The 24,410-nt window shown below is 43.8% G+C and overlaps 1 protein-coding gene across 4 annotated transcripts in view; it reads right to left on the reverse strand.

Moving 5' to 3' along the window:
- The window catches only part of WDR33 (WD repeat domain 33), a 466,488-nt gene that overhangs the window by 241,306 nt on the left and 200,772 nt on the right, over positions 1–24,410 (reverse strand). For all 4 annotated transcript variants that reach the window (XM_033958831.1, XM_033958829.1, XM_033958830.1 and 1 more), the window contains 2 exons: positions 3,186–3,337; positions 1,518–1,615 (listed from right to left, as the gene is read on the reverse strand). In XM_033958831.1, the coding sequence (XP_033814722.1) occupies positions 1,518–1,615; positions 3,186–3,337 (250 nt within the window). The remainder of the gene's footprint in view (positions 1–1,517; positions 1,616–3,185; positions 3,338–24,410) is intronic.

Below are 24,410 nucleotides of genomic sequence, written 5' to 3' on the forward strand. Positions count from 1 at the left end.
TTGGCTCCCGTCTGTCCGGCCAACTACCAAAGGTACGGGGAAGGGGGGTGGGGGGGTCGTGGGGGTCGCCAGGGGGATCGCGGGTCGGCTGGGGGGCGGTCGGAGGTTCTTGGGGGGGGGGGCGGTCGTTGGGGGGGAGGGGGGTTTGCGTCGAGGGCAGGAGGGCCTGGGATCCCTCCTGCCCGTAATGTAGTGCGGGGTGGGGTTAGGGGGTCGCCGTGGCCAGGAGGGTTTGGGCTCCCTCCTGGCCCGATATTGTCGGGAAGTCGGCGGTCCTTCGGGGTGGGGGTGCGAGTGGTCCTGCCGGGGGGGGGGGATGTATCGGACGTCGGGGAGTCGGCCGGGCAAGAGGGCTTGGGCTCCCTCTTGCTCCGATCGTGGATGCGGGTGCGGGTGGGAGCGCGTGCGAGTGGTCGTTCGGGGTGGGGGTGCGAGTGGTCCTGCTGGGGGGGTGAATCGGGCGTCGGGCGGGGTGGGAACTATGTTTGAAAACTTTCGTATACCGCGCTCACGCATATAACGCGCGAGGGGTATGCGCGGTAGGTAAAAACGCGTATAACGCGCGCGTTATATGCGTGAAAATATGGTATGTATATGTATACTGTATATATGTATATTGTTTCAACATTTTTTGAGCCTCTGTCAGATGAAACTTGAGCTCATTAGTACATCTTGAAGAAAGACGGAGTATGTACTTGTGGGAACCCACCCCTCCTAGTATAGAAACTCAATTATGTTTCTTCACAAACATCTCACATATAAAATATGCCACATATTGGTTGTTTAGACCAAGTGAGAACTCAAGTTTAGGCTGTGTGTTTTATATTGTATTTGATTTCTGTATTGTGTTTATAAGTTGTGCATTGCTTTGTACATTCTGAAGGACAAAAATGAAGTTGACAAATTCTGAAGCTTGATTAAATTAATTCATGAATAGAATGATGCCAGTGAATCAAAAATTAAACTCACGTATCTAAGTGAGAAAGGTAACACTTGTGGGTATAAGTGTCTCTTGCTGTAAGTATTGGAAAAGCAGCATTAGGACAAATGCATGGACTGAGTTACTTCCCATATATGACTGTATAGTGCCTAGGGCCTACTTTTGACGCTGTATTAATCTGTAAAAGGAATGGAAATGATTTTGAGTGATAAGGTGTGTTTGAATTATTGAAGCAGGTCAAAAAGCCTTGCTTATCGAATATGCTGCAAAACATTCTGAAAATGCATTACAGTATATTTTCTCAGCAGCACGGAGGGAAGTGTCATCTTGCCAAGAATACAACTAAAATGAGGAGACTAGAAGATATTTTACATCTGTCCCACCCTTAAAAAAAATCCCTGATTTATCCATAAAAGCATATTTACTTTTATGGTACAATCACTACAAAATTCCATAATTGTGCTTAACAAGCACAGAATGTAAGCATGTTAGTAATGCTGAATTTTGATCACAAACATTACAAAGTTTAACTCTTTTCTGCATTACCCAAATCGGTACTGTTCATTTGTCCACATACCTCGAAGTATTCTTTCCTCATGGCAACGCAGAAAGTCCCAGATTCTAACAGTGCCGTCATCAGAGCATGTAGCAAATTTATTATCCGTGGGTGAGAAACTGTTACATGAAGACACATAGCAGGGGAAAAGTCAGCATTCAACACATTAGCTACTCTTCTCAGACAGGGCAACACAAAACTGCAATGGTTACGTGCTGCAGATCATCAGAACACTGAGGACTGGGTCATACAAGGTGACAAAAAAAAATTTTTTTTTAAACCCTTTCCATTATATATGCCAAAGTAAGTGGCTACTGCAGAATAGAACACGGAACTTATAGCTTCGCGTTTATGGATTATGAGATGGAATATTCAAAGGGAATCAGAGAATCAATGTGCCATACCTAAGGGCTTTTAAACTGGCCTGCATGCTTAACTATGCCAAACAAACTGCTTTTAAAATGAGTCCTTCTCCACTCCTATAGGGGAGCACAAGTGGTCAACTGTCCCAAAGTAGAAAAACTCCTATTTTCCACTTCCCTCCTGCCACAACACAGTATTTCACTCAGGAATTTAGAAACTAATGACATTACCCAGCTAACTAGCAGTCAGAATTTCTAGACTTTACTAAGCAGGTTACTAGCCTTTCAAAGCTATTAATTAGAACTAATTAAAAATAACTTTTATTCTAGATTAGAAACACTGCACTTTACAGTTGGATGGAGTCACTGATGCATGAATTGGACTGAACCTGAGGATGTTGATATTTTGGGGGTAGGAGAATAAAGAAAGAAAATGAAAAAAATGAGGTTCAAAAAATTTAAGCTTTTTACCATTGTTTTATGCTACCTAATGCCTTCAAGAGCTGATCTGCTGTGGAAACACCCAAACCATCAGAGTCAAACTATTTCTGTTTGAGCAATGATCTGGTATGGAAATATTCTACCTAGGAATGGGGACATGTGGGAAGAATTGTCATATGCTGCCAGAGCTTTATTCTTTGTCTTACAGCAGGATGCCATGGAAGCAGGAATATCCCTTAATCAAAAATAAGATTCAACTCCCAAACCCATCTTTTTGTCCTCCTTGTAAGAAATAGTGTATAAATACTGTGTACAGAGCACATAGATTCAGTTAGCCTACTTAAACTTGTATATCCAGTTCAGCATTACAACATTATACTCTTCTGTTTGCTGAAAGCTCTGTTGGTGCCTTTCTTGCCAGCCTGGGCCAAGGCAGCCAAGTGGTCCGTCACTTTATTTAGTTTTCATTTTGTGAGAATTCTGCATGCACTTTGTTTCATTTTGTAATAGTTATATGTCTTTTTTATTCAGTGTTTGGATTGTTAAAAAAAATAATTCTTTATTTGGAATGAAAGATTTGCGGCATACACAGTGTGGATGAAAAGGAATATGCATTGTACATATTGTTACCATAAACAAGAGATAAGAATACCAGTATAAAATATGGCACACAAATACATGGCTAACATATTGTAAAGATAGATCCTGGGAAAACACTACTGCACAAAATGAGGTGAAAACAAAGGCAAATACCTCGCTGCTTCTAGAGTGCAGGAATTCTCCCTGATAGGGAACGACCGCACGCTTGCCATCCCCCAGAATACACACAGAGAACAGGCTACAAATGCCAATATCAACTACAGAAAAGGGTAGATTGGGTATAAACCTGGCCTCTCTAATCGCCTCCTTATGTGCCTGGAACATCTTGACGTTGTTCATGTTGGACTGCCAGTATTTCACATATCCACCGTGGTCTGCTGTCAACATCCACATATCGTTGTGGGACCAGGTCATGGCTCTAACAGGGCTATCATGAGCCTGTAGAGAAGGGTTAAAGAAGAAGATAACATTTAAACAGAAGTACTAATATCTCCTTTATGCATAGACATGTAAAGAAACAGAGCAAACAGACCTACTGATTTACTAGAAGTGCTGCATATCCTAAATATATGCCTTGATGAGTAATTTTTAAGTGAATGGTGGTTTAATAAATTGAACAAAATAAAATAAATATAGGGCTCCTTTTACAAAGCCGCATTAGGTCCTTAACGCGCAGAATAGCGCGCGCTAAATAGCACAGTTACTTACCGTAACATGTGTTATCCAGGGACAGCAGGCATATATTCTCACATGTGGGTGACGTCATCTACGGAGCCCCAGCGCGGACAGCTTTTCAAGCAAACTTGATTGAAGTTTCAAGTTTGCACACTGCACCACGCATGTGCTAGCCTTCCTGCCCACTAGAGGGCGCATCCCCACCTCGTGGTCCTCAGTTCCATATCAAGCAAAGAAGCCATCCCCGGGGAGGTGGGCGGGTTGTGAGAATATATGCCTGCTGTCCCTGGATAACACCTGTTACGGTAAGTAACTGTGCTTTATCCCAGGACAAGCAGGCATGATATTCTCACATGTGGGTGACCTCCAAGCCAACCCAAAAAAAGGGCAGGTGGGAGGATGGCAATTTAGGAAAACAGGTTACGTAACACCGACTGGCCAAACCGGCCGTCGCTTCTGGACAAAGTGTCCAGACAGTAGTGGGAGGTGAACGTATGAACCGAAGACCAAGTGGCAGCTTTACATATGTCCTCCACAGGAGTAGACCGGAGGAAAGCAACAGAAGCTGCCATAGCCCGGACCTTATGCCCCGTGACTCGACCATGGAGCGTGAGACCAGCCTGAGCGTAGCAAAAAGAAATACAAGCAGCCAACCAGTTGGACAAGGTGCGCTTGGAAACAGGATGTCCCAACCGATTAGGATCAAAGGACAAAAACAATTGAGGAACCTTCCGATGAGACTTGGTACGTTGGAGATAAAAGGCCAACCCCCTCTTACAGTCAAGCGTGTGAAGCGCCGCCTCACCAGGATGAGAATGGGGCTTCGGGAAGAACACCGGAAGAACAATGGACTGATTGAGGTGGAAATCAGACACAACCTTAGGCAAAAATTTAGGATGGGTGCGAAGAACCACCTTGTCATGATGAAACACCGTAAAAGGCGGATCCGCAACCAAAGCCTGCAGCTCGCTAATCCGACGAGCGGATGTGAGCGCAATCAAAAAGACCACTTTCCAAGTGAGAAACTTAAGATGAGATTTGTCGAGAGGCTCAAAAGGAGGCCTCATCAGTTGAGCTAAGACCACATTAAGATCCCAAACTACAGGAGGAGGTTTCAGAGGAGGATGGACATTCACGAGACCCCTCATGAAACGAGTTACCAGAGGATGAAGAGAGAGAGATCGCCCCTCGAGATGCCGATGGAACGCCGCAATGGCACTGAGATGCACCCGAATGGAAGTCGTCTTCAGTCCAGACTTAGACAGATGCAACAAATATTCCAGCACCGAAGACACGGGAACTGAACTCGGGTCCAGATGGTTCGAGGAACACCAGGATGAAAATCTGGTCCATTTCTGGGAATAACAAAGCCGAGTCGAGACCTTGCGCGAGGCTTCCAAAATCTCCCTCACCGACTGAGAAACAGGAACCGAAGTCAAGGGGAAAGGAACCAAGCGGTCAGATGTAAAGACTGAAGATTGGGATGTAACAGCGAACCCCGACTCTGAGACAGCAGAGAGGGAAAGACAGGCAGAAGCAGAGGTTCCCTGACACTGAGTTGAAGAAGCAGGGAAAACCAGTGCTGTCTGGGCCAACGAGGCGCAATGAGAATCATAGTGGCTCTGGTCGATTTGAGATGTACCAGCGTTCTCAAGATCAGAGGAAAAGGAGGGAACGCATAAAGGAACCTCCCCCCCCAGTCGAGAAGGAAGGCATCGGCTTCGAGACGGTCCCGGGAGTACATCCGAGAACAGTAGAGGGGTAGTTTGTGAGTCTCCGGGGAGGCAAACAGATCCACCTGAGGAGTCCCCCAGCGGTCGAAGACCTCGCGTAGAACCCGGGAGTTCAGCGACCACTCGTGCGGCTGGAGAAGACGACTGAGTTTGTCTGCCAGACAATTCCTCTCTCCCTGAATGTAAACCGCACGCAGGAATATGTTCTGGGAGACTGCCCAGTCCCAAAGGCGCGGGCTTCCTGGCATAGAGGCCAAGAGCCCGTCCCCCCTTGCTTGTTTACGTAATACATTGCCACCTGGTTGTCCGTCCGCACGAGCACCACTTGATCGTGCAGTAGGTGGCTGAAAGCTCGCGCAGCCAGAAAAATGGCACGAAGCTCCAACACATTGATGTGACACAGACGGTCCTCGGCCGACCATAGACCCTGCGTTCGCAGACCGTCGAGATGAGCCCCCCACGCGTACTCCGAGGAGTCCGTGGTCAGGACCTTGCGACACGGAGGAACGAGAAACACCAAACCCCCTGAAAGACTGGAAGAGTTGGTCCACCAACGGAGCGAGCGTCTCAAGGAAGGAGTCACTGTTATCGGACAAGAGACTGGGTCGAGATCCTGCCGCCATTGAGAGGCCAGAGTCCACTGAGGAAGCCTCAGATGCAAGCGGGCGAAGGGAGTGACGTGGACCGTCGATGCCATGTGACCCAGAAGGATCATCATACGCAGTGCCGACACCACAGATTGCCCCAAAACTTGGCGACTTAACCGAAGCAAGGCCTCCCGCCGAGGAGGGGGGAGGAAAGCGCGGAGGCGAACCGTGTCCAGCACGGCTCCAATAAACTGGAGAGACTGAGCCGGGCACAACTGAGACTTGGGAAAGTTCACTTCGAACCCTAGATGTTGAAGTAAGATGATAGTCTGTTGGGTCGCTAAGATAACTCCCTCCCTGGTCGGGGCCTTGATCAGCCAATCGTCCAGGTAGTAAAAGACCTGTAGCCCCCGAGAGCGCAGGGCCGCCGCGACTACCACCATACACTTTGTGAATACCCGAGGGGAGGACGCCAGACCAAAGGGAAGGACCCGATACTGAAGGTGCAACTCTCCCACTTGGAACCGTAAGAACTTGCGGAAAGCGGGATGCACCGGAACATGGGTATATGCTTCCTTCAAGTCCAGGGAGCACATCCAATCCCCTTCCTCCAACAGGGGGTACAAAACCGGAAGCGATAACATACGGAACTTCTCCCGGACCAGGAACTTGTTGAGTTTCCGGAGGTCCAAAATGGGGTGCAGATCCCCGGTCTTTTTCGAGACCAAAAAGTAACGGGAGTAAAACCCCCGACCCCGCTGGTCAGGAGGGACAAGCTCCACTGCCCGTAGGCTCAACAAGGCCCTGGCCTCGACCAGGAGAAGGGCCAACTGGCTCCGATTGGACGGGCAAGCGCTGGGTGGCATGTCTGGAGGCTGCGCTAAGAAGTTGAGCGAACAGCCCTCGGAGACGGTCCGGAGCACCCATGCGTCGGATGTAATCTCGGTCCAAGCCCCGTAAAAGGACCTGAGTCGACCCCCGATGGGGAGGGGGTCCGGCGATACCGCGGAGGGGGCCCGCCCCCAACCGCAGATCCCGTCAAAAAGACGGCGCAGGCTTGGACGCTCCATGCGCTGGGGGTTTTGACTGACCTCCCCTACCCTGTTGGGGGGGGGGCGTCGGGGCGGAGGTCTCGAGAAGGCCGGCGTAGATTTCTGCGGGTATCTTCTCGGGGGCTGCCGAAAAGGTTTTTGCGGCGGGGCCTTAGGTTTAGGGCGGACCAGGGAGGCAAGAGAGCGCTCCTGCTCCGACAGACGTTTGGTCGCCGCCTCCAAAGAGTCGTCAAACAACTCAGAACCCACGCAGGGCAGTTCGCCAAACGCTCCTGCAGGTTGGGGTCCATCTCAAGGGTACGAAGCCATGCCAGCCGGCGCATAGCCACCGCGCAGGCCGATACCCTCGAGGCGAGTTCAAAGGCGTCGTACACAGCATGGAAGAGGTACAAGCGTAGTTGAGATAGATTTGACATAAAGGTGGCGAACTTTTCCCTATGGGAATCAGGTATGACATCCCGAAAACTTGGGAGGTCCTTCACCATATTACGCAAGTAGGAAGAATATGAAAATGCGTAATTCAAGACCCTCGTCGCCATAAGAGAGTTAGCGTAGAGGCGACGACCAAATTTGTCGAGGGTCCGTCCTTCCCTCCCCGGCGGGACCGCTGCAGACACCCTGGAAGGTTGCGTCCTCTTAAGCGCCGACTCCACCAGGAGCGATTGGTGGGAGAGTTGCGCCTTCTCGAACCCCTTAGGAGGGAGGGTCCGGTATTTCGACTCCATCTTGGACGGCACCACCGTGACCGTAAGAGGGGTTTCCAAATTTCTGAGGAGGGTCTGATGGAGGACCTTATTCAGCGGAAGGCGAGGGGATTCCCGTGGGGGAGCAGGAAGATCCTGCTCTTCCAAAAACTCCTTGGTGTAATGGGAACCTGCCAACAAGTCCACGCCCAAGGCCCCCGCCATATCCTGCACAAACCTGGAGAATGACGAAGGTCTGGCAGGCGGAGAAGGAGACCGAGATCTCCCTGCCGAGCCGAAGGGGGAGGCCTCGCGGGAATACCTCGGCTCTCTACCCGACCTCGATCCCCACGAGGCACGCTCCCAGGACCTCGAGGGGGTCGGGGACCGATCATGCCTGAAGGAACCCTTGGGGGAACCCCCTGGGGTACGAGGTATCGAGGCCCGTCCCTTCCGCCCTGGCGAGGAGGCACGGGAACTCTCTCCGACAGGGGAGCGAAAAAGACTGGGGTTATCCAGGCGGAGCTCCGAGACCTATAAGGTCTCGCCCCCGAGCGGCGACGAGCGACCGCGCCTCCGAGGCGAGGCCCGAGATCGCTTGGCCTTCCTCGGACGGCGCCTCGCCCGAGGCCTGCCCGAAGGCGAGGAGCCTCGCGAGGACCTCGAGGAAGAAGTGGACGAGGGCCTCCGCACCCGGCGCATCTTGTCACGGGGCCGCACGCTACGCTCAGGTTGTCCCACCGATGCCGGGTCCGAGGGCAAAGCCGAGGTCGAGGTAGTACGAACCTCAGGAGCCGAAGCCCCAGTACCCGAGGCCGAGGTCGCCAACTGAGGGGCAGCCGAGACCGAAGCAGTCGAGGCTGAAGCCTGCTGCAGGTGCTCAATGGCCCCGGACAGCTCCGAGGCGATCAAAGCCCGGAGCAGGTCCTGGAAGGCAGGGATCGTCATCCCAGGCGGTATCACCGAGGCCGATCGATGCTCCTCAGAGGGTGACCTCGGTCTCGAGTATTCCCTCGGGGCAATTGATTTGGACACCTTCGGCAGGGCGGAGGCAGACCCTCCCGCCGTCGAGGAGCCCGAGGATGGCTTCTTGGTCGATCCTGGAGCTGAGGAGGGAAGTGGAGACTTACCCGAGGCCGGCTTGGACGAGGCAACAGGCTTCGGTGGGACCGAAGGTCGAGGCGAAGTCGAGGGTCCCGCGGCCGAGGTCGAGGCCGAGGTCAAGGCCGGGGCCAAAGCCGAGGCCGAACTCGAGGCCTTCCCGGCCGGGGAATCAACGGCGAAAAGTTCCGCCATGCGGGCCCGGCGGCGTTTGAGAGCCCTTTTCTGAAAAGTGGCACACCGGGAACAAGAGTCAGTCGGGTGCTGAGGGCCCAAGCACCGCAAACAGGACCGGTGAGGGTCTGTGATGGACAAGAGTCGGTCACACCGACTGCACTTCTTAAAGCCCGTCACCGGACGGGACATGGGCCCAAAAAGCGGCCGGGAACAGACGAGGTCCCACGGCCGCGGCTACCGGGAGCCCCCGGAGCGACGGAGGAAAAATAAAACTTTTTTTTTTTTTTTCGACGAAAATGGAAAACAAACAACAAAAGAACCTAGAAAAACGCAGCGACCGCGTCGAAAACAAGACACAGCCGCGGCGACAGAAGGCAAATTGAAGAGCACAATTTTCCACAGGGCTTCTGGCTCCGTGGATGAAATTGAACTGAGGACCACGAGGTGGGGATGCGCCCTCTAGTGGGCAGGAAGGCTAGCACATGCGTGGTGCAGTGTGCAAACTTGAAACTTCAATCAAGTTTGCTTGAAAAGCTGTCCGCGCTGGGGCTCCGTAGATGACGTCACCCACATGTGAGAATATCATGCCTGCTTGTCCTGGGATAATGCCACGTACACTAGCCGCTACTGCCTCCTTTTGAGCAGGCGGTAGATTTTCGGCTAAAACCGTTAGCGCACCTTTGTAAAAGGAGCCCATAGTAAAACTGTGTAAGTGTCAATGCAAAAACAAACAAACAATCAAACCCCACCACCACACTTAGTACAATTATTATTTAAAAAAAATAGTGCCATCATGTACTGTTCAAAATTAGAGGGGAATTGGTATCCACTAGTGCTGCCCAATTCGCCGATTTGAATCAATTTGCTTTCTAAAAAAAAAAAATCAGAATCACCAATTCAGTGAGTCCTGACACCTATGGGTCTCCTAAAGCAGCAGCAGTGGTGGCCAGTGGGAAGAATAAGTGCTTGGAACAGGCTGCTCGTGGTCTGCCCCGCCAGGGCCTTCCCTCTGCCGTATCAGAAACCTGGGACCAACATGATTTGAATAATAAAATGACCAACAAAAGGTAGAAAAAATAATTTTATTTTCTATTTTGTGATTACAATATGTCAGATTTGAAATATGTATCCTGCCAGAGCTGGTGTTAGACAGTGAGCATGAGCTAGGATTTAACAGAGAGAGGAAAAGTCTTTTTTGTTTACACCAGAGTGCCAGCGTGGGATTGGAGAGGGCAAAAGGGGTGGGGGTGGGTGAAGAGGATACAAAATAAACCTACCAGGATGTTAAAAAAAAAACAAATGCCCAACTGAGCATAAAAAGTGAATCAAATCAACAATTCAATGGGCCAAATTGAATAAAAAAATTTTCCCCTGGATCGGGTAGCACTAGTCTCCACAGTGGCATAGTGTGGATACTAGTGCTGCCCCCCACCCCACGCCACACTCGCGCCCTCCCTTTCCCACCCTGTACCTCTTTTTTTTTAAGTTCAACAATGTTTTATTTGGGTTTATTACAACAAAATCATAAGTACATGATGCATAAAAATGGTTACAGATTATTAGAGACAAGTAGATACTTATACAGCAATTTACATGTGATAGGAGATCATACTAGTAAGCATCTGGTACAAATTAATACTATATTCAGAAAGAAAAAGAAAGAGAAAAAGAAAAACCCATCAGTATGAGCAGGTATAATGTATAGTACAACAATGGAATGTAGTGTAAACAAGAAAGGAAAAAGACAATGCCACTATTTTTTATGGGGAACTTTGTTTTGATAAACGAGCATTTTGGATTACGAGCATGCTCCTGGAACGGATTATGCTCGTAATCCAAGGTACCAATGTATTTTCTTTAAAAAATTAGAAAGACCAGGGGACACTCAATGAAGTTACAAGGAAATACCTTTAAAACAAATAGAAGGAAATATTTTTTTACTCAAAGAATATTTAAGCTCTGGAACTTGAGGATGTGGCAACAGAAAAGTTTCTGAAGGAAAAGTCCATGGTCTGTGAGACTTCCAACGCCAAGAGAGCATGGGCAGGGAACAAGTAAGAACTGCTGCTGCCCCAACACCCCCCCTCCCCCCCGTTAAACCATCATGGAAGCATGGTAGGCCTGGGGGTCCTGCCACTGAGTCCAGGAGTGGGGTGGGCCATGCGGATCATTCCATGTCATGTGGTCTAATTTTAGAAAAGTGCCTTATCTCACCATCATGGATTTTGATGAAGCTTTATATGCTGAATCTTACATGACTTAAAACTAACTTTGATAAAGTTTAAGATTCACCATCGGAATACTTCTGGAGATATAGCTTTTTGCTTGATACCATATTGTGACCATTTATAGTATTCCCTGCAAAATTTCTGCAACTTTGAGTCAAAATATTTCCTTGGTTATATAAGCAAATCAAATGGATAGCTGTATGTGCTGAATGGGAGCAGGTTTGGTGTCACACTAATGGCTCCTTTTACAAAGGCGCGCTAGGGCCTTAACGCACGGAATGATGCGCGTTAAATTTCCGCATGCGCTAGCCGCTACCGCCTCCTTTTAAGCAGGCAGTAGATTTTCGGTTAAGACGGTGCATGAGTTAAAAACGCTAGCACACCTTTTAAAAGGAGCCCTAAATCTCTGGGAATAGCAACCCTCCAAACAGAAAATGGCTATAAAACCCTGCTAAGATGGTCCTATCCTCTAGTGAGATTATCCAAGATGAAGGGGAAAATAGAACAGGTAACTTTATTTGCCAATGGCGTAAATTTGAAGATCGGAAATGTACTAATTTATGGGATGGGGAGGGAGAGAAAAGAAGCTGAAAGTTTGGATGTAGAACTTGTGTAATGCAGCAGGTGTATTGAAGGAACCTCATACATCTTCTGGGAGTATATGCTATTGTTGTAGCAAGCTGTCTATTGTTATTGTTCATAACATAATAGTTTATTTATTTTTTTTTTTTGTTTTAAATTCTTTATTCATTTTTTTGTGTTACAACAAGTGTTACAAATAAACTCAATAGGAACTTAAATACACACTTGACTAACTCATATATTAATATCAAGTTTATCATTAATATAATAATCCCCTGTCCCACCCTCCTTCCCAACCAATAATACATAAATCAATTTTATTGTATATTCTTTAAATATTAATTTAGTATATAATAATCAAAATTGAAAAACCCACCCCATTTCCCTCTTTACAATTTTCTTATCATGGGAAAAGTTCATTAGAGAAATCATGTTAACGGTCTTTAGATGTTTCCAGTGTTATTTATGGGAAAAATTATCCTTCATTACAAAAATCGGTTAATGGTCCCCATATTTTTTTAAATTTATTCATGTATCCTTTGTGTGTTGCAATAGCAAGTTCCATTTTATATATGTGGCATACCGAATTCCACCAGAACATATAGTTCAATCTATCATGTTGTTTCCAATTGAATGTAATTTGTTGTATTGCAATTCCAGTTAAAATAAATAAAAGTTTGTTATTACTGGATGAAATTTGGCTTTTTGCTCTCATAGTTGTTCCAAATAATATAGTATCATATGTCAAGGCTACTGGATTTTCTAACATTCTGTTAATTTGGGGCCAAATTGATTTCCAGAATGATAGGATAAATGGACAAAAGAATAAAAGATGATCTAGTGTCCCAATTTCAATATGACAGTGCCAGCATCTATTAGATCTTGAACTATCTATTTTTTGTAAACGAGTAGGGGTCCAAAAAGCTCTATGAAGAAGAAAAAACCAAGTTTGTCTCATAGATGCTGACACCGTACATTTTAACCTCCAAGACCAAAGTCGTGGCCATTGAGATGCACTAATTTGGTGTTTTATCTCAATGCTCCAAATATCTCTAAGACCATTTTTTGGTTTTTTATTTATATATCCGGATATTAATTTATACCACTGTGCGGCTTTGTGACCTATTGAGTCCATCTGGAAACATAAGAATTCCAAACTGTGATATTTAGCGAGATCTTTCCATTCAGGGAACCCTTTCTGAATAGATTGCTTCAATTGCAACCATTTAAAATATTGTGTTTTATTGAGACCAAATTTTTGTTGCAATTGTGAAAACTCCAGCAATTTATCATTTTTAATTACATCATCCAAAGTGCGAATGCCTGCTATCATCCAATGTTTCCAGATGACTTTAAAACCGCCAATTTTGATCTTGGGGTTTAGCCATATAGTTTGGTTGGTTGATTTACTAATTGGAATTTGAGTAAGATTACTTATGTATTTTAGAGTTTTCCAGGTATCCATAAATATTTTATGATCTTTGTATAACCTTGGCATCTTGATACTAATTACATGATTAAGACGTAATGGAAACATAAGCCTCCATTCTAGCCAAAACCAGTCTGGAATATTATCTGTGGGTTCTGGGAGGATCCAATACATACCATGACGTAAGATATAGGCTTGATGATACCTATAAAAGTTGGGAAAATTTACCCCTCCCTCCTTAATTGGTCTTTGTAATGACGCTAGAGCAATTCTTGGTTTTTTATTAAGCCATATAAATTTTGTCAAAGTCCTATTTATTTTTGTATAAAACGAATCTTGAAAGAAAACTGGTATCATCCCCATTTGGTAACATACTACCGGTAAAATCATCATTTTTACAGTTTGTACTCTTCCCCACCAAGATAAGTGCAAAGGATTCCATTGCTCACACATTTCTATTACTTTTTGTAATAAGCATTTTTCATTAATTTTCATTGTTTCATCTATTGTTTTTGTTATCAAAATTCCAAGGTATTTAATATATTCTTCCTTCCAAACAAAAGGGAATGTATCAAATAAACCTTTTGTACAATGTATATTTAGTGGAAGAATTTCTGATTTATTCCAATTAATTTTATATCCTGAAAATTTTCCAAATTTCTCAATCAATTCAAGTAGATGCGGAATGGTGGATTCTGGATTTTTCAGATATAGTAATAAATCATCTGCGTAAGCAGATATCTTATATTCTTTATCTGAATGAGGTATACCCTGTATCTCCTTAGCTTGTTGGATAGCTAATATTAAGGGTTCTAAAACAATATCAAACAGCAAAGGGGATAAGGGACATCCTTGTCTAACTCCTCTCTGTAGATTAAATTTTTCTGAAAACGTATTATTAATATATAGTCTAGCAGAAGGGGAGCTATACATTGTTTGTATCATTTGTATAAATCCAGGACCTATACCAAACCATTCCATTGCTTGATACATAAAAGGCCATTCTACTCTATCAAAGGCCTTTTCTGCATCTAATGAAACTGCAAAAGTAGGTTCATTCATTTTCTTTGTTAAATATAACATATGGAATGTTAATCTGGTATTGTGAGATGAATGTCTTTGAGCAACGAATCCTGTTTGATGCATACCTATTATATGGGGGAGAGCTTTAGCTAATCTTAGCGCAAGTATTTTTGCTAATAATTTTCCATCTACATTTATTAAAGATATTGGTCTATAGTTTGATACCAAAGTGGGATCTTTATTGGACTTTGGCAAAACAATAGTCAAAGATTCTGCTATAGTGCCTTTAATACAACCTTTATTGAGTTGATATTGATAGAGATTTAATAAATAGGGTAATAAAAAGTTTTGAAATGTTTTATAAAATTCCACTGTATATCCATCACCACCTGGAGCGGATCCAACTCTAAGGGACTTCAAAGCTGTTCCTAATTCTTTTAGTGATATTGGTTCTTCCAAACTTCGTTTTATATGTTCAGGAATTTTTGGACCCTCTAACATTTTTAAAAATTCAAAACCATCTTTTTCTTTATTTGGATAATTTTCAGAAGAATAAAGAGATTTATAGAATTTTAAGAATTGTTTTAATATAGGTTCAATTTGTGTATATGTATTTCCATTTTCATCTTTTATTGCTATTAATTTTGTTTTTCTTTTTTTCGCTTTAAGATAGTTTGCCAATATTCTTCCTGATTTGTTTGAATTACCATAGTACAATGTTTGTTGAGAAAATAAATCTTTCCTAATCATCTTAGATGAGATCTCATTATATTTACCTTTTAATTTTAATAATTCTTGTTGAATAGAATATTCCCATTTTTCTATAAGTTTTGATTCTAAATTTTTAATCTCTTTTTCTAAGATTAAAAATTGTTTTTTAATTTGTTTTTTTAGAAAAGCCGAATAAGAAATTATTTGTCCTCTAATGGTTGCCTTAAAGGCATCCCATAAAGTTTCTCTGTTAATATCATCATTATCATTTATTTGAAAAAATTCTTTCATTTTTGTTAGAAGATTTTCACAAAAATTTTTGTCAACCAACATTGTATTATCTATTTTCCAAATTGGTCTGTTATTATTTTGATCTGTAGTTTTAATTTTGATCCACACTCCACCATGATCAGATAGAATAATTGGATCAATGGCTGCTTGTGTCACTTGATGTGCAAGATGTTTTGAAGTAAAGATATAATCTATTCTTGAAAAAGAATTGTGAACATGAGAACAGAAAGAAAATTCCCGACCATCAAAATGAAGTATTCTCCATATATCTATTAAATCGCAAGATTGAATCAAATTATCTAGTCCCATAGATTTCATAACTCTACCTGGGTTTTTATCTAATAAAGGATCTATTACAGCGTTGAAGTCCCCTGCTACTATAAGATTTGAAGTAGCCAGTGGTATGATCAGTTGTTGAAGAGTTTTAAAGAATTCGTTTTGGTTCGAATTAGGGGCGTATATATTGATTAACGTCATGGTAGTATTTCCCATATTCATTTCCACCATTATCCATCTTCCATGAATATCTGAAGCTTTTAGTTTAAATGAAGCAGAGCATTTTTTGTTAATTAAAATAGCAACACCTGCCTTTTTCCCTATAGCTGGTGAGAAAAAACACTGTTTGACCCAACCTCCTTCTAGCTTTTTAGATTCTATATGTGAGAGGTGGGTCTCTTGTATAAGGCATATATCAGCATCTTGCCTTTTTAAAAATGATAGTGCTTTTTTCCTTTTTATCATATGATTTAGACCGTTAACATTTAAAGACATAATTTTAATATCCATTTATTTTTAAATTTTCAGGTATTAAATTATGTATATTTTCCCAATGTTTTAAGTATTTCATTTCTCTTTTTTCCTTTATTCCCATGATTTCCTTATATATTTCCCTTTTATTCCCTCCCATCCCTCTTATCCCTCCCTTCCCCCCCTTATTAATTACGAAAACTTGGATACGCAGGTTGAGGTTAGATTTAGATAACTCCCACAAGCTATTAATAATTATCTAAAGTACTACCATTTTTTCCCCTATTTTTGTATATTTTCTTTTATTTTATTATTAATTATAAGAATAAGTAAAAAGTTTTTCATTCTTATGTATTGAAAGATTATTTTCTGTATTTGTATATCTTTAAATCCATAAGAATGATTATATTAAATCAATTATATCTAATAACATTTCAATTACTATTCATTTCTTTTCAGGTGGTATATTATTTTTATTTTAAAAAGCTTTCCAATTTAGCCTCTTTCCTCAGAACTGTAACAAGAGTTTACAGCACAGGAATCCACTCATCTCTTATATTCATTATTTTCTTATGATTCACGAGAGAATTGTCAATTAAGAGGAGCTAACATTCCCATCAGTGTTCTTGTAAGTTTTGTCTCATTAGCATACTCTCTAGACATCTATGATTTTAAAGTATCTGAGGCCTGTGCAGACAAGAGTGAAGTCCTGTGCCAAAAACTCTCCTTTTATCTCCCATAGAAGATTCCCAGGTTGAACTATTGTGGATACTAAATTAAACTTAATAAATAAAAGAACATAAAACTTGCGTTTCAGATTTATTCTTTTCATATATTTCGTATTGAAATGCATTTTAATGTATCTGAAACGCAAATTTAAACCTGAAGTACCACCTTCAACCGGAAATACAACAAACCAATCACTTCATCTTTTTTTTTTTTTTTTTTTTTTTTTTTTTTTTTTTATAATATTCTTTGTGATTGAAGGATGATTTTCTTTCTCACTATTACTCCGCTTTCAAAATTTCGGATTCAATCAGTACATTTTTAAGTTTGTTGAAGAAACTTTCTTCGTCATCATTTGAGTTCGGAGATGTGTTTCAAATCATTTACGTTCCTGCCATTCAGTTTATTCTATTTATTCTGAATAGAATTTTTATATTTTTCAGTTTTCTTGTTTTCTATGTAGAATGTTGCAAGTTGTTTAAGTCATTAATTTGATCCTTGTGTGTTCTTTTTCCATTGCTTTCCGTTTTGATCTATCTTTAACCGTCAATAGACTTTAGTATGAACCCATTAATTGTTCTTTAGATTGTCATAGGTTGCTCCAGTTGATTTATAAATTCCTGTAGTTTTTCTGGATCTGTAAAGTTTTGCGTTTTGTTAGCAACGGTAACCTTCATAGTTTATTTATATACCACAGTTTTTCATGTTAACTTTTAATAAAGCTATAAATTAAAAAAATAAATAAATTGATATCTTTTAATTCCTAATTACTTCCTAAGATATTCTCCTAATGAACATGAAAAAAAATTTAAATAAAACAGGATACAAGACATTTTTTAGATATATTAGTGAAAGGAGAAAAAAAAAATAGCATTGTGAGACACAAAGCTGAAGAGGAGGAATATGTAGAAGCTGATAAAGATAAAGCTATTTGCTTCACAAATATTTCTGTTCCGTGTTCACAACTGAAGCACAAGGAGTGAGACTACAGAAGACGAAAGGAAATAGGGCTGGCGCTGTGATAGACCCTGATCGATTTTCAGAGGACTGTGTTCATAAGGAGCTAGCTAAACTAAAGATGAGCAAAGAAATGGGACCAAATGGTGTACATCTGAGGATGCTGAAGGAACTTAGGAAAATTCTGGCAGCTCCGCTGATTGATCTGATTGAGGTGGGGTCATACCGGAGGACTGGAGAAAAGTAAAAACATTAGAACTGTCATACTGGAACAGACCGAAGGTCCATCATGCCCAGTATCCTATTTCCAACAGTGGCCAACCCAGGTCACAAGTACCTAGCTATATCTCAAATAGTAAAACAGATTTTATGCTGCTTATCCTGATGTGGACTGGAACAAGCTTTCCACCATGACCAGCGGCAGTAAGAGGCTACTAACCTCTATACGAGGAGCACACCTCAAACAGATGGTGTTAGAACCCACCAGGGATCAGGCGATCCTGGACCTGCTGCTCACCAACGGGGACAGTGTCACAGAGGTATCGGTGGGAGAGGCTTTGGCTTCCAGCGACCACAACATGGTGTGGTTCCACCTGAAGAAGGGAACCACTAGGTCAAATACTTCGACTAAAGTCCTAAATTTTAAAGGAACTAACTTTCAGCGTATTGGGGACTATGTCTACAAAGCGCTGCAAAACCAAAGCACGACGGACGGTGTGGAGGTACTATGGTCGGCTCTGAAATCCACCCTGCAAGAAGCAACCAACATATACATAAAAACCGTGAGCAAATGGCGCAGAAAAAATAGACCACAATGGTTCTCTGCTAAGATCTCAGATCTAGTAAAGCAAAAAAAAAAAAGAAAAAAAGAAAAGCATTCGTAACCTACAAACAATCGCAAAAGCCGGAAACTAAAGAAGCCTATCTGACAAAATCTAGAAAGGTTAAGACGGCAGTCAGGGAGGCCAAACTCTGGATGGAAGAAAATATAGCAAGACAGGTTAAAAAAGGGGATAAATCCTTTTTTAAATATGTTAGCAACAGGAAGAACTCCTCAAGTGGTATTGTGCACCTAAAAAAACCTGACGGTAACTTCGTAGACTCAGACGCAGACAAAGCAGAACTACTCAATAACTACTTCTGCTCAGTCTTCACCTGTGAAGCACCAGGATCCAGACCTCAGCTGCAGACAAAGGAGTGCTCGGAGGACCCATTCCGGGACTTTGCATTTACCACGGGCAATGTCTACCACAAGCTATCAAAGCTAAAAGTGAACAAAGCTATGGGCCCGGATAATCTACACCCCAGAGTACTTCGAGAATTGAGAGATGTCCTAGCACAGGGGTGCCCAATAGGTCGATCGCGATCGACCGGTAGCTCGCCAAGGCAAAGTGAGTCGATCACCCAGGACTCACTTTGCCTTGGCGATCTATCGGGCCAATCAGTCTTCCTCTCCCTGACGTCAATTCTGCTGTCGGAGAGGAAGTTCGGGCCAGCCAATCGCTGCCTGGCTGGGCGGAACTTCCTCTCCGACGGCAGAATTGACGTCGGGGAGAGGAATGCTGGTCGGCCCGAAGCAGGGAGAGCATGGGGCGGCGCCGGAGTTGGCTTTGGGGCCTGTTATCCATTGGTGGCGGTTTGGGTCCTGTTCCCTGATGGCAGCGGCAGTGGCTTGGGGAAGGGCAGGGAGAAAGAAAGAAAGGGGACAGGCAGGGAGACAGAAAGAAAGAAGAAAAAAAGAAAGGGGGCATGAAGAGAGAAAGAAAGAAAGGTCAGAGAGAGGAAGAAAAAGTTGGGGGAGGGAATGAGGTGTGGAGGAGAGGAAGCATACAGGCTGAAAGAAAGATTGGATGCACAGTCAGAAGAAGAAAGTGCAACCAGAGACTCATGAAATCACCAGACAAGGTAGGAAAAATGATTTTATTTTAAATTTAGTGATCAAAATGTGTCTGAATTTATATCTGCTGTCTATATTTTACAATATGGTCCCCTTTTACTAAACCGCAATAGTGGTTTTTAGCGCAGGGAGCCTTTGAGCGTCGAGAGCAGTGCTGGGCATTCAGCGCAGCTCCCTGCGCTAAAAACTGCTATTGTGGTTTAGTAAAAAGGGAGGGGGGTGGATATTTGTCTATTTTTGTATGGTTGTTACTGAGGTGACAGTGCACAGAGTCATCTGCTTTGACCTCTTTGAAAAAACCCCGGAATAGGAATGATAATTAACAATTCTATGCATACAGTGTGCGTTGTGTTTTTTTTAAATTTTATTGTTGGTAGATCATTTTGACTTGGTCATTTTAAAAGTAGCTCGCGAGTCAAAAAAGTGTGGGCACCCCTGTCCTAGCAGAACCGTTAGCCGAGCTTTTTAATCTTTCCCTAAGCAAGAGAAAGTTCCCTTGGACTGAAAAACTGCCAATGTTATTCCACTCCACAAAAAGGGATGCAGATCGGAGGCCGAAAATTACAGACCAGTGAGTCTCACATCAATAGTATGTAAACTTATAGAAACATTGATCAAAAACAGACTGGACACGTTTCTGGATGGCGAAAGACTAACGGGTCCCCACCAGCATGGCTTTACAAAGGGAAGTTCAAGACTAACGGATCCCCACCAGCATGGCTTTACAAAGGGAAGTTCTTGTCAATCCAATCTGATAAATTTCTTTGACTGGGTAACAAAAAAACTGGATAAGGGAGAGTCCCTGGACATCATGTATTTGGACTTCAGTAAGGCTTTTGATAGTGTCCCACACCGGAGGTTACTGAACAAGATGAACACGATGGGCCTTGGAGAAACACTAACGACATGGGTAAAAGACTGGCTTAGCGGCAGACTTCAAAGGGTGATGGTAAACGATACTTCCTCAAAAACGGCGGAAGTGACCAGTGGTGTACTGCAGGGCTTGGTCTTGGGCCCGATACTATTCAATATCTTTGTAAGGGATCTTGCAACCTTGTTGGTGGTGCAGCAGAACCTGACGGCGCAACCATGCCCGACACGATGGAACAGGACCTGCTTTTACTAGAACAGTGGTCCAGTACTTGGCAGCTGAATTTTAATGCCAAGAAATGTAAGGTAATGCACCTTGGTAGCGGAAATCCATGCAGAACATACACCCTGAATGGTGAAAACCTAAGAACTGCAGCAGAACGGGACTTGGGAGTAATCATCCGGGAAGATATGAAAGTTGCCAATCAGGTGGAGAAAGCGTCAGCAAAGGCTAGACAAATGCTGGGATGCATTAGAAGAATCTCTATCAGCCAAAAGCCTGAAGTTATACTACCATTATACAGATCCATTGGGAGACCTTACCTGGAGTACTGAGTTCAGTTTTGGAGGCCACAATATCAAAAGGATGTGAAGAGAATGGAGTCGATTCAGCGAATGGCAACTAGGATGGTCTCAGGACTCAAAGATCTCCCATACGAAGAACGTCTGAACGGGCTACACTTATATTCTCTCGAAGAGCGCAGAAAAAGAGGAGAGATGATATAAACATTCAAATACATCACGGGCCGCATTGAAGTGGAAGAAGAAATCTTTTATCTTACGGGTCCCACAGCGACAAGAGGGCACCCACTAAAACTCAGGGGGGGAAGATTTCATGGGGACACCAGGAAATACTTCTTCACCGAAAGGGTAATTGATAAATGGAATGATCTTCCATGCCAGGTAGTTGAGGCCAGTACAACGCTCGACTTCAAGGGACGATGAGACCGTCAGGTGGGGTTGCTCCAGAGGAATGCTTAAAAGACGGTTTCTCGTGGAGGGAAGATTCTTGAGTCGGCAGACTTGATGGGCTGTCGGCCCATTTCTGCCGTCATACTCTATGTTTCTATCCTAGGAATAAGCAGTGGATTTTCCCCAAGCCATCTCAAACATGGCCTGTGGACTTCTCTTTTAGAAAATTATCCATGCCTTTTTAAACCCCGCTAAGCTAACTGATTTCACCACATTCTCCAAAAACGAATTCCAGATTTAATTACACATTGTGTGAAGAAATATTTTCTCCAGTTTATTCTAAATCTACTACTTAGTAGCTTCATCGCATGACCCCCTAAGTCCTAGTATTTTTGGAAAGAGTAAACAAGCGATTCACATCTACTCTTTCTACTCCACTCAGTATTTTATAGACCTCGAACAGAGGAGATTGAGAGGGGACATGATCGAAACATTCAAGGTACTGAAGGGGATAGACTTAATAGATAAGGACAGGTTGTTCACCCTCTCCAAGGTAGTGAGAATGAGAGGGCACTCTCTAAAATTGAAAGGGGATAGATTCCGTACAAACATAAGGATGTTCTTCACCCAGAGAGTGGTAGAAAACTGGAATGCTCTTTCAGAGTCTGTCATAGGGGAAAACACCCTCCAGGGATTCAAGACAAAGTTACACAAGTTCCTGCTGAAAAAGAAGGTATGCTAATAGGGCTAGTCTCAGTTAGGGCGCTGGTCTTTGACCAAAGGGCCGCCACGTGAGCGGACTGCTGGGTATGATGGACCACTGGTCTGACCCAGCAGCAGCAATTCTTATGTTCTCTATCATATCACCCCTGAGCTCTCTCTTCTACAAGCTGAAAAGCCTTAGTCACTTTAGCCTCTCCTCATAGGAAAGCTATCCCAAACCTTTTATTATTTTCGTCGCCCTTCTTTGCACCTTTTCTAATTCCGCTATATCTTTTTGGAGATACAGAAACCAGAACTGCATACAGTATACAAGTTGCGGTCATACCATAGAGTGATACAAGGACATTATAACATTGTCATCTTTGTTTTCCATTCCTTTCCTGATCATTCCTAACATTCTATTTGCTTTGTTCGTCGCCGCCGCACATTGAGCTGAGGGTTTCTACGTATCCTCAAAAATGACACCCAGATCCTTTTCCTGGGTACTAACTCCTAACATAGAACCCCGCATCATGTAGCTATAGCTTGGGATCCTCTTTCCTACATGCATCACTTTGCACTTGCCCACATTAAACGTTGCCTGCCATTTTGACACCCAGTCTTCCAGTCACATAAAGCCCACTTATAGTTTTTCACAATCCTCTTGTGAATTAACAACTTTGTCATCAGCAACGAAAGATTGTGTCTTCAGCAGATGCTGAGGAACCCCAGCAGTTCAACGAAAGATTAGGTTCTTATCTTTGCTAATCTTCTTTCTTGTAAATCCTCCCTTTATTCCGGGACCACTGGGTTTTATGCATCCTTAGCCACCAGGCACTGTAGAAAGCTTCGGATGATTGAAATCTTAACACCTCTCTCTGCTAGCATATCCTGGAGCATGCCCCTTGGACCCCAGTCAGTCTTTAGGCAGCCAGGAACTTTTACAGAAGATAACAAGGGGGAAACGGGGAACTCCCCGCCAAACAAATCAATTCTGTTCGTATTAACATATGAAAAACAGCAACAATCAAAAATAGAAAAGAGGTTATAAAACATTAGAAACCTGAACGACAAAAACAGTGCTATAGGGAGACACAGCCTGCACTGTCAGAAGGGGGTGCAAACCAGGGACCCCCCTCCCCAAATTTACTGCTAGATCCAGTCAAATGGCACTCTTATAAAGGCTGGTCTGAAACTTAAATCCAGCTTACTAGAACTTCAAGGCAGATGATCAGCGAATCAGGTATATATAGGGCGGGTTCCAGGAATAAAGGGAGGATTTACAAGAAAAAAATATTAGCAAAGGTAAGAACCTAATCTTTCATTCTTGTACAATCCCCCTTTATTCCGTCCGGGACGAGTGGGATGTAACAGAGCAGTCCCAAAAACATCAGGGTGGGACTCATGAGCTCGCTGCCAACATGGGGCACCAAAAGCAGCATCCTGCTTGGCCGCTACATCAATCCTGTAAAACTTGGTGAAGGTGTGCAAGGAAGACCATGTAGCAGCCCTGCAAATCTCATCAAGAGACACTGCTGAAGACTTGGCCCAGGAGGAGGAAACTCCTGTGGTAGAATGAGCTCACACCCCAAAGGGGTGCTTCTTTCTTGCCGCTACATAAACTGTAGAAATTGCCGCTCGAATCCATCTCGAAATGGTTGACTTAGAGGCAGGCTTGATCTTGCGGGCAAGACCCACCAGGACAAACAGGTGGGCTGAGACATGAAACTCGTTGGTGACCGCCAAATACCACAGCAAAGCTTGTGCACTTCCAGGGACCTCAGCACCCGGTCCTGGGCCTTTGAACTGGAAGGAACAAACGCTGGAAGTCAAGCTTCCTGATTCACATGTAAGACTGAAACCACTTTCAGAAGGAAGGAAGAAATTGTATGCAAGAGCACCACAGTATCCATATAACACAAGAAGGGATTCCGACAAGAAAGAGCTTGGAGCTCCAAAACTCTCAGAGCTGACATGACAGCTACAAGGAAAACCGTCTTGATAGTGAGATCCATCAAGGATGCCTGCTCCAGAGGCTTATAAGGCGGGCAAGCCAGGGATCAGAGAACCAGATTCAGATTCCATGTCGGACAAAAGAGGTGCACAGGAAACCTCAGACGAACCGCACCCAGTAGAAAACAGTTTATGTCTGGATGAACCGCGAAAGATCCCCTCAAGGCGGCAGGACAGGCCTGCAAGCTGAACCTGTAGGGAAGCCATTGCAAGGCTGTTTTCCAGGCCATTCTGTTGAAACTCCAGTACCTGAGAAACCAAGGGAGAAGAAGGATCCTGATGGCTGGTGCACCAAGCCTGGTAGCACCGCCAAGCTTTTGCGTAGGCCTGCAACGTGGACTTCAGTTTCCTGTGAAGCAGTGCAGCAATCACTGCAGTAGAATAACCCTGGGCCATCAAGACCATGTGCTCAAGA

This window comes from Geotrypetes seraphini, chromosome 9, assembly GCF_902459505.1.
Source record: "Geotrypetes seraphini chromosome 9, aGeoSer1.1, whole genome shotgun sequence".
In the NCBI taxonomy this organism is placed as follows: domain Eukaryota; kingdom Metazoa; phylum Chordata; class Amphibia; order Gymnophiona; family Dermophiidae; genus Geotrypetes; species Geotrypetes seraphini.